This window comes from Microchirus variegatus (genome assembly GCF_963457635.1).
Source record: "Microchirus variegatus genome assembly, chromosome: 8".
NCBI lineage: Eukaryota > Metazoa > Chordata > Actinopteri > Pleuronectiformes > Soleidae > Microchirus > Microchirus variegatus.
The window spans coordinates 27,158,982-27,171,714 of NC_139809.1; the positions used below are offsets into that span (position 1 = coordinate 27,158,982).

The 12,733-nt window shown below is 38.7% G+C and overlaps 1 protein-coding gene across 1 annotated transcript in view; it reads right to left on the reverse strand.

Annotated features, from left to right (window-relative positions):
• Window positions 1-12,733, reverse strand: part of b4galnt4a (beta-1,4-N-acetyl-galactosaminyl transferase 4a) — a 188,881-nt gene that overhangs the window by 19,645 nt on the left and 156,503 nt on the right. The window contains exon 8 of the mRNA XM_083894111.1: window positions 7,913-7,991. Within this exon, the coding sequence (XP_083750237.1) occupies window positions 7,913-7,991 (79 nt within the window). The remainder of the gene's footprint in view (window positions 1-7,912; window positions 7,992-12,733) is intronic.

The window sequence follows — 12,733 nt, forward strand, 5'->3', positions numbered from 1 at the left end:
CAATCCTGCAGCCTTTCTCCTTAATTCCTTTTCACAATGGAAAAGAAAGGGGCCAGAGGGTTGAAAACAAGGTTTCTTTCTCTCTTTTTTTTTTTACTTTGGTGCCAAATGGTAACTTTCAGACTGTGCTTGTGTACAATATGATGTTCACGGTCTCACATTTTTTTTCATAAAAAGTTCAAATATGGAACTTTTGTTCAGTTCCTGTCAGTGTTGTTTTCTTTTCGCTGACGCCACTTTTTTTCGTGACGATAACGAGACGGTGACGAGACAAACGCGACTCTTTGAGGACGAAAAACATGACGAGACTTGTGGGAGTTTTTCGTTGACGCGGCGAGAATGGACGAAAATGTTAGTGGGTGTGGTCTGTCAGGCGTTTGAAACGCATGACATTTTCGTTTTTTTCGGCCAATCACCTGACGGTCACGGAGAAAGCACATGGCTACTTAATATGCACGTACCCCGCTACTGCTTCTGCAGTGTGTGTGTGTGTGTGTGTTCACCGTTGAATGACGATGGATAAGGAAGCCGCAGTTCAGAGGGACTGAACTGCGGCTGTACTTGTTCTAACCCGACACTTATGTAAGGGGACGCGTTAGCATTTTAAGCTAGCGATCTTTATGCTAACGTGTTAGCAAACAACAAACAGATGGATTATTTATTGGATTATCTCTTTGTGTGTAATACTAGCCAATCTCACAGAGTGTTGCAGTGTGTTGAATTTATAGGTCTGCTGCTATTTTCACAACTTATGTGCGACACTGCCCAACAACAATCTCCAATACTTATTGACCTACATACATTTGTTAAAAGACTATACTTCTTTTTTCGACTAAAACTAGACTAAATCCTTTTTGAGTTTTCGTCGACTAAAACTGGACTAAAACTATCACATATAGAAGTGACTAAAATGTGACTAAAACTAATAAGCATTTTTCGTCCAAAAGACTAAGACAAAAGACTAAATCTTAGATGGTTGTCAAAAAACAACACTGGTTCCAATCAGTGTTTGTGCCATCGAATTGCTGAATGTCTTTGTCGAATCTACATCTTTAACGTTTAGTGGTCACGTCTTGGCATTTTCAGCCATATTTCAAACAGTTTACAACACTTTTGCTTTACTAGCACCGGGTATCTGTCGTGCTTCGACGCTGCTTCTATCAGCCATGACATAAATGGGAGCCACATGGGAGCATCACTGCACTATACTAGGAAATACGGAGTTAAATATGATGGACATTCATTTGTATTTCACAGGTATGTACGGAAGCCGAGAACGGCCATGGATTTTTAATTCTTTCCATGCACTGTTATCTCGTGATAACGACTTATTATCTCCATATAAAAGAGATTGTTTTCTCGCGATAACAAATTCATTTATTTCGTTAAATCTCGATATAACAGAGTTACTTTTGTTTTTGTGGGATCATTTTCAAGTCTGATGATTGCGCACTGGTTAATGTGATCATCCTGATTTCAGCCTACAAGAGCTGCCACTGTCTAAGGGCCAATTCTTAACCCTCAAGCTCAACCCTTAATCTTAACTGGCCCTCAAAACCAAGTGTTGAGGGTTATTTTGTCACTTAGAAATGGGACACCCCTTAAATGCAGATACGTCTTCAGACTGCGAGGCAGAATAACGCGAAAGCTGCGTCCAGTCTGTCAACTCCAAAAAAGAAGAAGAAGAAGAACACATTTACGTCACGATTATTTATTACGATCTATTTGTCAGTCAAGTTATTAGGTTGTCAGTTAGTTATAAGATGATACTCATACAAATACCAGCTGACAGTTACCACACACCACGGCTTATTGAAAAGTAAACAATAGCAAACGATCGCTTGTGCGCACCGGCCGGCTATTGACAAAAGATCGTAAAGTAAAAATAAATGTTACGCAACAATGACGTCAGTAATCCATAATATGGGCCTAAACTAAGATAATACAATGGTTTTCATCATTTTTATGTCGCTATTAACAAAGAAAATACTTCATTTGTAGCGTACTCGGTTCGCTGCTTACGGCGCCATCTTTGTTATGTGAAAACACGCAATGCATTCTGGGTAGCCCTTGCTCCCAAGGGTGGTTTCGGGAAAATCTAAAAATTGAGGGCGATACAGCCCTTAAACTCGCCCCTCAACTTAATTTTTCTGAGAATCGGGACAGCACTTGGACTAGAGGGAGCGCACATTTTTGATATTGAGGGTTAAGATTGAGGGTTAAGCAAGGAATTGGAATTCACCCTAAACCTAAACAAACCAAGTCAAGTAAACAAGCTGACCGGGAGGCTACAGCTACAGCCAGTAGCTCCAGAGGCCGTTTGTGGCCGCTCTTTCAGGTTGAAATCAAGACGAACGCATTATTAATGAATTCGATATCACGAGAAAACAATCTTTGTTGTATGGAGATAACGAGATAATACATCGTTATCACGAGATTAACAGTGCACAAAAAGAATTAAAATCCATGGCCGTTCTCGTCTTCCACAAAAGAAACAGTCTGTGCACTCACTCACACACAGCTGGGCACAGAACACAGGAGAAATAGCAGTGAATTCATGTTATGAATCTCCTCTTCAATAAATTAGTGCCTGGGTTTCTGGGATTTATGTGAGCCCTGAGCATATACTGTTGTGGGTGGGTCAAAGTAAATCTGCTTTTGTTGTCAAAGTGTGAAATGTATTCTGCTGTTAAATCATACTCTGGGTCCTTCCTACAGTATGGCATACTGTACATTCCTGCGCAGAAACTTGATTTGCTGCATGACATTTATACACTTCATTAAACTGTTCCTTGTAGGACAAACCCACTTTCAAGGCCGTGTCTGTGGCTGTCTGAGGGGAGAAACTGAGAGGAGAGACAGAAAAAAAAACAGTGATGGATTTCCGCATGAATTTGATTTGCTGCTACATAATCACATGAACAGTTTCCTTGATGACTGGCAAAGTCTGTTGGGAAACTGATGATTTGAACAAGAATACAGGGAAGAAGAGCAGAGCCGAGAGAACAGAAACACTTTGTGCACCACTTACTTCTGCCCCAATTCTCCCCCTCCATCTTATTCCCGGTCCTCTTTTCATTTATAGAAGCTGTGTGGATTTGACCCTTGTCCTGTTATGTCTGAGGGCGATACATCTTACTTGCAAGAGATGCTTGTGTTTTTGATATGTCATTTTTCTAGCTGTAGCAGTTCCCTTATGATGACCAAAAAGTCCAAAGTTCCCTCAGATAAACATGAGTAACCATCCATAAAAGATGGAAGGGTTTGTTTCTACAGGTGAGAACAGTTACTGAGACATAACTTTCAATAATACTGTATCTGTGTGGGAGGAATTGTTTTTATGATATACCAGTGGTGACTTAAATCCCAGCAGTAAATGATTACTTTCTCCCCTTACATAAAATGTTTTGAAATCATGATGACTGTTACGTTTGACGTTACGTTTGAAAAAAAATGTTTTCATAATTTTTTGGAAACTCGGGATCTCGACTTTAAAAATTGAAATCTCAAGTTTCCAAAAAATTATGAAAAATAAAATGTTGCGAAAAAAAAATTGCAATTTTTTTTTTCATATTTTTTGGGGAAACTCGAGATTTTGACTTTGATGATGAAAAAAAAATGTCACGTTTTTTTTTAATATTTTTTTGGAAACTCGAGATTTCAATTTTTTTTTTCAATCAAAAATTCAATATTTTTGGTATTTATTGAAATTGTTGGCCTGGGGATTGGCCTGTGAATGCGTGATTTATGAATAGTATATGATGGTTAAAGCCACTTTATCAAAAATATTAAAAGGCTCACCTGACAAACCTGCGGTACACTACCTACTCAGCATGAATGCTAATGCTTTTATGTTGTAATTGCTGTAAAAAGGCAGCTGTTACCAAACAGGTCACAAGGTGCAGGAGTCATAACTACACAAGCACAAGTACAACAATACACTGTGCATCACAGCTTTTATTACACTTATGTCACTAGCTCAGTGTGTTTGTCCTGTCCAGAGTCTCTCCAAATAAAGGGGAATGTGTTTGTCTGGGATGAGGCTGTCACAGATGTGAATTTATTAGTCACTCTTGCACATCATCAGCAGAATATTCATATACACACACATCCAACAACACAGCACCTGTATAGTACTCTCAGGGAGCAGCCACTAATGGGATATTTCACACTGCCTGTGTGAAACTTCAGAGAAAACATCGACATGGTTTCTTTCTACCTGATTGTGCCAATTTAACAATATTAAATGTGGTTATAACGCCTTTTTTCTCATCCATACGATCACAGAGAGTCTTCCACCTATGTCTAATTTCTCATTGAGTCCATGCGTGAGCCTCATGGCACCACAGAGCTATTGAGTTCAGTATGGCGCTCCTGCCTCCTGTTAAACTCGCTCTTAAAACTGGCATCCAGAGGCAATCAATCTGGACCGAGCAGTAAATAAACCAAAGATTAGGGTTAGGGACTAGAGAAACACAGAAAAGAAAAGAGTGTGTCAGCAAGGTTGGAGAATGACTCCGGAGGAGTAAAGTGATGAATGGTTTGCGAGGAGAAAATAAAATAAAAGGAGGAAACTAGTAAGAACATCTAGGAAGACAGAAATAAAAGCACAGGTAAGGTGGAGGGATCAGCGATCTAACGAGACAGAAGTAAGAGACCAGTGAGTTTTAGGGGCAGCGTCTAAAACTTTTAAAAAACCTGTGATGAAGCCAGAGGTGTTTTTTTTTTTGAACCGAGCTTATGGGGTTGTGCTTCTGTTGGGACTGCCGTTACTAAGCAACCGAAACATGGGAGCAGCTGAGATGACTGAAGTTGCATCAGCGTCAGTGAATGAATTAACCCCAGTGTGGAAATTGTAGGAGAGCGGACAATTTCTCATGTTAACTACGCGAGTGAGTGAGTCGTTTATTCCAGCAGTAGAGAAAAATGACTGAATGCTAATGAAGATGGTGCTGCCCGTCACAACAACAACAAAAAGAGCACGGCGTTACTAGGCGTTAACCATACACAGTATACACCATCACTCTGAGTACTGAACATTAGATGCTCTGAACACAAGCCTCTGTGATTGTACTTATTCAGATTATACTGAAGAACCATGCTAAAAAAAAAAAAACATGCGTCATTACTCAGTGTATGTAGAACCACATGTACAGATAATGGTGAATTTGGATACAATGCTCAAAATTAACACTTTTCCTCTACTTCACCTCCTTATTAGTAAGCTTCATCTAGATCATTGGTTCTCAATGTGCGGCCCGGGGGCCAATGGCGGCCCGCAGAAACATTTCTGGCGGCCCGCAATGAATTACAGTTGATAGTTTTAATCCGGGAGCTACTAAGCTTGTTAAATGTTTATTGGACATTACTGGATACAGACCAATCAGTGTAAACAAAAATACTGGGTATTTACCTGGTTTCTATATGGTGAAATTTTAGTGTATTATTGGGTTATAAGCTGGTAATAAGCAGGTAGCGACAGCCCCCAATTACTAGCTATTTACCAAGTAAATATATGGTAACAGAAATATTACTTGGTTATGTATAAATATTATGTGCTACTTGGTATTACCCTGTAATTAGAAGGTAAGAACAATGGCCAAAATACTGGGTAATTACCCAGTAAATTATAAAGCGTTATTATATTAACGCTTAAATTACGCTAAACTGTAGAACTGCAATCTGGTCATTAAAATTATTACAAATGGGATTTATTTCTGTTTTTTTTCCTTTGGCGGCCCTCAGTCCAATGTTGGGTTCCTAAATTGGCCCTCAGGTATCAACACTTTGAGAACCCCCCATCTAGATCCTTGGTTCTCAAATTGTGGTACAGTGGTACGCAAGTTTCCTCTGGGGGTATTTGGAGGAAAATCATAAATACTGTTCTACTGTATATACCAGGGTATGTGATCGGCGTGGATCTGAGGAATTTTGACTGTGAAGAATGAAACAAATAACTAAAAAAAGTTATAATAAATTAAATAACGATAATGAGTCGCCCTGTCTCTCGCTCCATCTTACTCTAATTTCACTAAACCAGTGTGTGAACTGTTACGTGAGGAAGAGGAGGATGATAAGAGTGCAAATGATCTTATTGGGAATAAATCCTCCTGTGAAAACACTCGGCCTATATACGCCACTGTATTTTAACGTTGGTGATAACGGTGTTACTTTGAGGGCTCAACATTTTCTCAGGTGTTACTTGGTAAAGAATGTTTGAGAACCACTGATCTAGCTGACAGAGGTTCAAAGCTCACTTCAGACAAAGACAAAGACTAGTCTGACCTACTTCTTTGTTTTGAGTATCAAAAGATGCTCGCTGCATTCCAAAAAGTTAAGATGATTATTTCATCTTTGTGCAATGGATTCACATCACGACAGATGACGAGCGCTTCTAATGAAATGTATGTATTTCTGCTCACAAGATAATGATAGTAAATGGCCGCTAAGGGTGCACAAATGGCACCATACCTCTGTGAAGGAAGAGAGCAATTCCAGCAGTGCTGCTGCTGACGATGATGGTCACCATGATGACAATAACTTGGGTCTTGTTTCATCTTAATTCCCTACACATATTAGTTAGCTCTTTTTTTTTTTTTTTTTTTGTCATTTCCCCTCCTACTCAAAAACACAGGGCCACATGAGGCGTTTGGGATCTCACTTCAAATTTCATCTCAGAATTAAGCCCTAGCTTTTGCCTGAGGTGTAGAACATCAGTGCTGGGAGAGAAACTGGCACAAAGATGTGCGTTTGGGAGAGAAAAGAGAAAGTTGAAAAAGAAATGCAGAACAATGACAGAGAGAGGAATGAGAAGGGCTGTAGGAGACAGAGTAATTACAGGCAGTTTAATGTGAAGAGAAGAGAAGAAAAGGAGAGATTCCACATGACTAGATGATTCCAAAGAAAAAGCATGTACATTAAAAACATGGAGAAAAATATAATATGAAGGAGGGACGAGCATTTCAACAGTCACAGGGGGATATCTGACAAACATTTGTCCAATTTATCCAAATTATATCTTATATCAAATTATTATATCTTTATGAGGGAGAAAACAATGTCATGGCCTCAGTCAAACCTGCATGACATACTTTACATGACCTTTCTACTTCAGACACAAGAGGGCAACTATCCACCCTAACAAAACGAACACCAAACTCTAGCACATGAAAGCTACTCTGAGTAATGCAGGGTTAACAGTGTGGTGAGCTGTGAAGAGGAGCAGCTACCAAGATGCATTCAATGACCCTAGTAAATGTCATCATTTTTGCAAACACACGTGGAGACAGGGACCAAATATTTGCTGCTGCTGCCACCTTGTGGCATATGGAATTAGATTTCTGTCAATATTTTTAAACAAAAACCTTTCACAAAGCAAGCAACACTTTATGAATTGAGCAAACAAAAAAATAACCACACAACCAAAATATACTAAATTGCAAATAAAATATACACTTATAATATAATATAATATAATATAGTATTTTATTTGTTTGAAAATGTTTCTTTTTTTCCCCAATGATCAGAATTTTGTTTGTTTCATTTGCGTTTGCACTCCCTCATTGGATTTGATTCTTAAAAAGTGTTATTTGAAAGTATTGACACAAATCTCATTCCATAATGGTACACCACAAATTTGTGAGAACAATATTTTTCTTAATTAATGTAATCATTTGTTTAATTACACTGATGTATACTGCGTATATATACTGCGTATAATTTATTTATTTATTTTTTTTAAATTCATGACCCATCGCAAATATGAATCATTTTCCTTTCATTTCTCACTTGTCATTGCTTTGTATTGCTAAAAACAGAGTACATATACAAACTGAGAGCAGAAGGAGATTCAAAGAAACAGGGAAAGTAGAAAAGGGGAAGACACTACCCTGGTTTTGATGCATCCACTTACCCCAACCTCCACGTGATCCGAGCCCTTGTCATCCTGTTTGTGGAGGATCTCAAAGTAGTATCTTCTCGATGATATCAGGCTGAGGGGAAACAAAAACAAACAACAGAAAGAATTATTGTACACGGAAGAAGAAAAAGACAATCTTTCCACAATAGGCCACAGCAACTCCTTCTATATTAGGATCATTTCCCAGTGCCCGCCACTACAATGTGGAAACTAGGAGAAATACAACTGGGTGCAATTTTATGACAACCAAAATATGTTTGGGATTTTATGAGTCTACAGTGGATTTGGGCAAAAAAAAAAAAAAAAAGGCTTAACGTAGAAATAACACATCAACTCTACGGAAACAGGTTAATCAGTCTAAAATACAACACTCAGCGCTACGGGCAAAATGGCAAAGAAGACAGCGATGAGCCAGGATATTATCAGCCCCGGTCCTAAATAAAACACTCCCTCTGAGTCAGGGAGGACGGAAATCAATGCTCCACGTAAATCATCATTTTAGACTTTTACAAGCTCCAGCATATTTCTCAGGAACTATTGCTTGGACAAAGTAAAATTCTGATTTACAGTTGATGAAAAACAGGCATGCTGCGCGACATCGCTTTATTCTTATTAAAAACACATCTTGGATAATAGGGGGCGGCATCTGCTGCTAAATGTGAGACACCCGAGCACTGCTCCACACGTCATTAACTCTCAGAACACACACACACAACCAGAGTCTAATCCACCGCGCAGTGTGTGTGGCAGTGAAACAATACTTGCGTGTTGTGTGCGATACACATCTGTGTGTGAAGGCAGTCTGTTCCACGCAAAGAAAACCTATCGCTTCAAGGATAAAATGGCACTGTGTCTAAAAATGCCATTCACATAATCATCATTATGTTAATTTTGTTTGCTGCAGTGTGGAAATGTATAACTTTTATGTTTGTCACCGAGTCTCTTTCTTGCCTCCAGTTTGTCTCTTGAAATAAACACAAGCTCTTCTTCTTTGAAGTCTTCGCTTTGAATAAAAGAAGGAGGTAAAAGGATACAATAAAAGTCATGCAAAGCAGGAAAAAAAAAACAGGAACACTATTGCTTGATGTTATCCCTGTTCAAGAAAATACTGCATATGCTGTGCACGTGCAAAATACATTAAATCATTTAATGTCTTTTGCAGTTCAAAGAGCTCAATGTGACAGCCTGCTCTAAAAGACAATCGAAGGAAAGGCAATGACTTTTAGGGCCAATTCCAATTCATATCTTAACCCTCAAGCTCAACCCTTATCTTAACTGGCCCTCAAAACCAAGTGTTGAGGGTTATTTTGTCACTTAGAAATGGGACACCCCTTAAATGCAGATACGTCTTCAGACTGCGGGGGGCAGAATAACGCGAAAGCTGCGTCCAGTCTGTCAACTCCAAAAAAGAAGAAGAAGAAGAACACATTTACGTCACGATTATTTATTACGATCCGTTTGTCAGTCAAGTTATTAGGTTGTCAGTTAGTTATAAGATGATACTCATACAAATACCACAACCACGGACATATTCAGCTGACAGTTACCACACACCACGGCTTATTGAAAAGTAAACGATAGCAAACGATCGCGTGTGCGCACCGGCCGGCTATTGACAAAAGATCGTAAAAATAAAAATAAATGTTACGCAGCAATGCCGTCAGTAATCCATAATATGGGCCTAAACTAAGATAATACAGTGGTTTTCATCATTTTTATATCTCTATTAACAAATAAATTACTTCATTTGTATCGCACTCGCTTCGCTGCTTTCGACGCCATCTTTCTCATGTGAAAACACGCAATGCATTCTGGGTAGCGCTGGCTCCCAAGGGTGGTCTCGGAAAATCTCAATATTGAGGGCGATACAGCCCTTAAACTCGCCCCTCAACTTAATTTTTCTGAGAATCGGGACAGCACTTGCACTAGAGGGAGCGTGCATTTTTGAGATTGAGGGTTAAGAAAGGAATTGGAATTCACCCTTAGTTTTTGTTCTTGGCTAATTGAATACTTGTGTTAATGAGCAAGTTGAACAGTTATACCTAATAAAGTGGCCGATGAGTGGGTATGTGTGTGAGTGTGTGTTTGTTGTGGATGTGGTTGACTGAGTTGAATGGGAAGGACATGGTCTGATGGGGGAACGATCTCATGTTTCCCCCGAGCAAAAAACACCGGAACATCCTCCAGCTGTCCAACGTTCTGTAACCAGTAAATCAGGTGCAGGTGCCTGAGAGCAGCGACAGTGCGCTATAAGGTCATTCTCTCGTGATTAGAGAAGATCGCTGTATACGCTGCTGCTGAAATGGCACTCTGTGTGAACTCAAGTGGCACTTTCAGCTTCTGGCATCCTGCTTGCCCTTTTCAAACGCACCGCCAATCCTCACCCAGGACTCTGAGCTCTGAGACGTAACGTGTGAGAAAGAAACTAAATGCTTGTTTTACATTCACGGGGGAGGATTCAGTCAAAAGGAATTGGAAAAGATGAGCTCATACGCAGTGGTGGTTATTGGTCTTTGAAACAGGGGAAGCTCATTTCACGCCCAGTTATGTGTATACATAAATTCTGTAAAACGAACCAATAGAACAAGGAAACACAAATGAGCTCTATCGCTGAGCAAAAAACACGCAATGACCATATGTCTACAGACTTCCCTCATAAAATCCACACAGGACGGAGGCAGAAAAGGCTCCGGTGTGTATGTTTCTGCAACACTGTCAATCAAAAACAGTTCCAATCATCATGCAGAAGCCTACACTGTAAAAAACTGTAGTTTTTACGGTAAAAAACTGGCAGCTGTGGTTGCCTATATAACCTTTTCTTACATTACAGTAAAAGGATAGAACTACTGCTGATGTTATGGTAAAGGTTGTTGATTTTTTCAATATTCATATAAATAACTTTTTTTTTCATTGAAAGTAACAGTGTTTTTCCCATATATTTAACGTGAAAATATTGTATAAGTAAAGCATTTCTCCATGAAATCAGACGGTATTTAAGTGTGAAATAAACAGCCCGTATTAACATAAAATACCACTTTATTCATTTAAAAAAACCAAAAAAAAACCCACTTATTTTTAACGGTAAAAAACTGGCAGCTATGGTTGCCAGAATTTTACCATAATACGGTAAAATAGTTTCTTCTATCACGGTAAAGGTTGGAGAATTTTTCCATATTCCACCATATAAATAACTATGCCTTGCCATATATTTACGTAAAAGTACTGTATAAGTAAAGGTTTTGCGTAGTTTAACAGTAATAAAATTTATTTTTTACAACAAAAAAAAACCCTGCAAAAGATACAGTTTTGGCTCTTAAAAATATTACGGGATATTTCCATAATTACTACAGTGCAAGATTATTTAAGAGTAGAGTAATACTGTTATATAAGGAAAAAATATGCGAAAATTACTGTTTTGGGAAATACATACGGTAATTTACTGTTACAAAAACTGTATTATAGTCTTTTTCTGTCATGGTTTGACAGTTTTTAACTGTAAAATCTACGGACATTTTTTTACAGTGTAGCGTCCGCGCCCACCCACTGTTTTCCGAGAGAAGCTGAGCTTCCGTGAAAGTGACGTTTTTGACGCATTTGCCCAATCACCGTCAAGTTCACCAAAGCAAAAAGAAACCTATTCTGTGCTGTCCCATAGAGAACTGTTGAAGCTGAGCTTAAAGTGGTTTTAATGTGGAGGCTACTACAGGAATATCAAAACCACACAAAATCATCTGTCATCCGTGATAAACAGCTGATTCTGAACAAACGTTAACGTTTCCTATTTGATGACATTTTAGAGGAAGCTGCGCTTCCCTTGCTGTCTGAGAGCAATCACCACTGATTATATAAAACCATAATGAATATAATAATAGTACCCATGGTTATGTATTAATGAAAATATTACATTCAGACACAACTGGGTTTTCAAAAAGAGACAAATGAATCTCACTTTCCCCATTCATTCAGGTCAAGATTAACTGCAGCATATTTTTAATTGGTTTTAAACTGTTGTGTGCTATTTTTGTTCATATATTCTATTTTATGCTTTTGGGATTTTATACCCCTCTGAGGCTGTCACAGAAGCAATTTTGTTTGAGCTACACAAGGATAAAGTGCTTGAGTCTTGAATCTTTCTGTCCCACAGAGGCTAATGATTTTGTGAGAGTTTTAGTACATTTCCTATAGCCGTTCATCAGGTTGTCTATTTCCGACCATAATCTGACTCCATCAGGGGGATAATCTAATGTCTGACAGGATGCAGTCTGCCAACATGGTGTGCCTGAGTCAGGCAGATAGATGACAACAGACATAGAGGACTACAAATCCAAAACACAACATTCTCAACATACTATTCACTGTCAACATGTGAGGAGCTTTTTTTCCTCTAGCAGTCAAAAATGTAAAAAAAACGCACAAGGATCTTCAACAGGCAAATGCATCAGTTTACCTGTTATATGATGCCATATAAGACTCTGAGACTGAGGCAAACAGAAGGATCATGACACACTGAGATGTATAAACAGAGGAAGATGGCTGACAATCAAGTCCTATTCACATTTGCTTAGTCACGTGAGTCGGCAGTTGTCTGCTCTGATACTTATTTATTTACAAAAAAAAAAAAAAAATTAAGAAAAATTTCTTTGTGTCCATGTCTTGCTTTTGTTTTCAGGTTGGTGTCAAGATGATGGATATTCTTTGGTGAAATAAAAGCTGGAAATTAATCATAAACTGTGCGAATACAGACAGAGAAGACAGATACGATGAATAGAATAGAGATGTGAGGAGAATATGGAATTTGATAAGTCCTCGATTAAA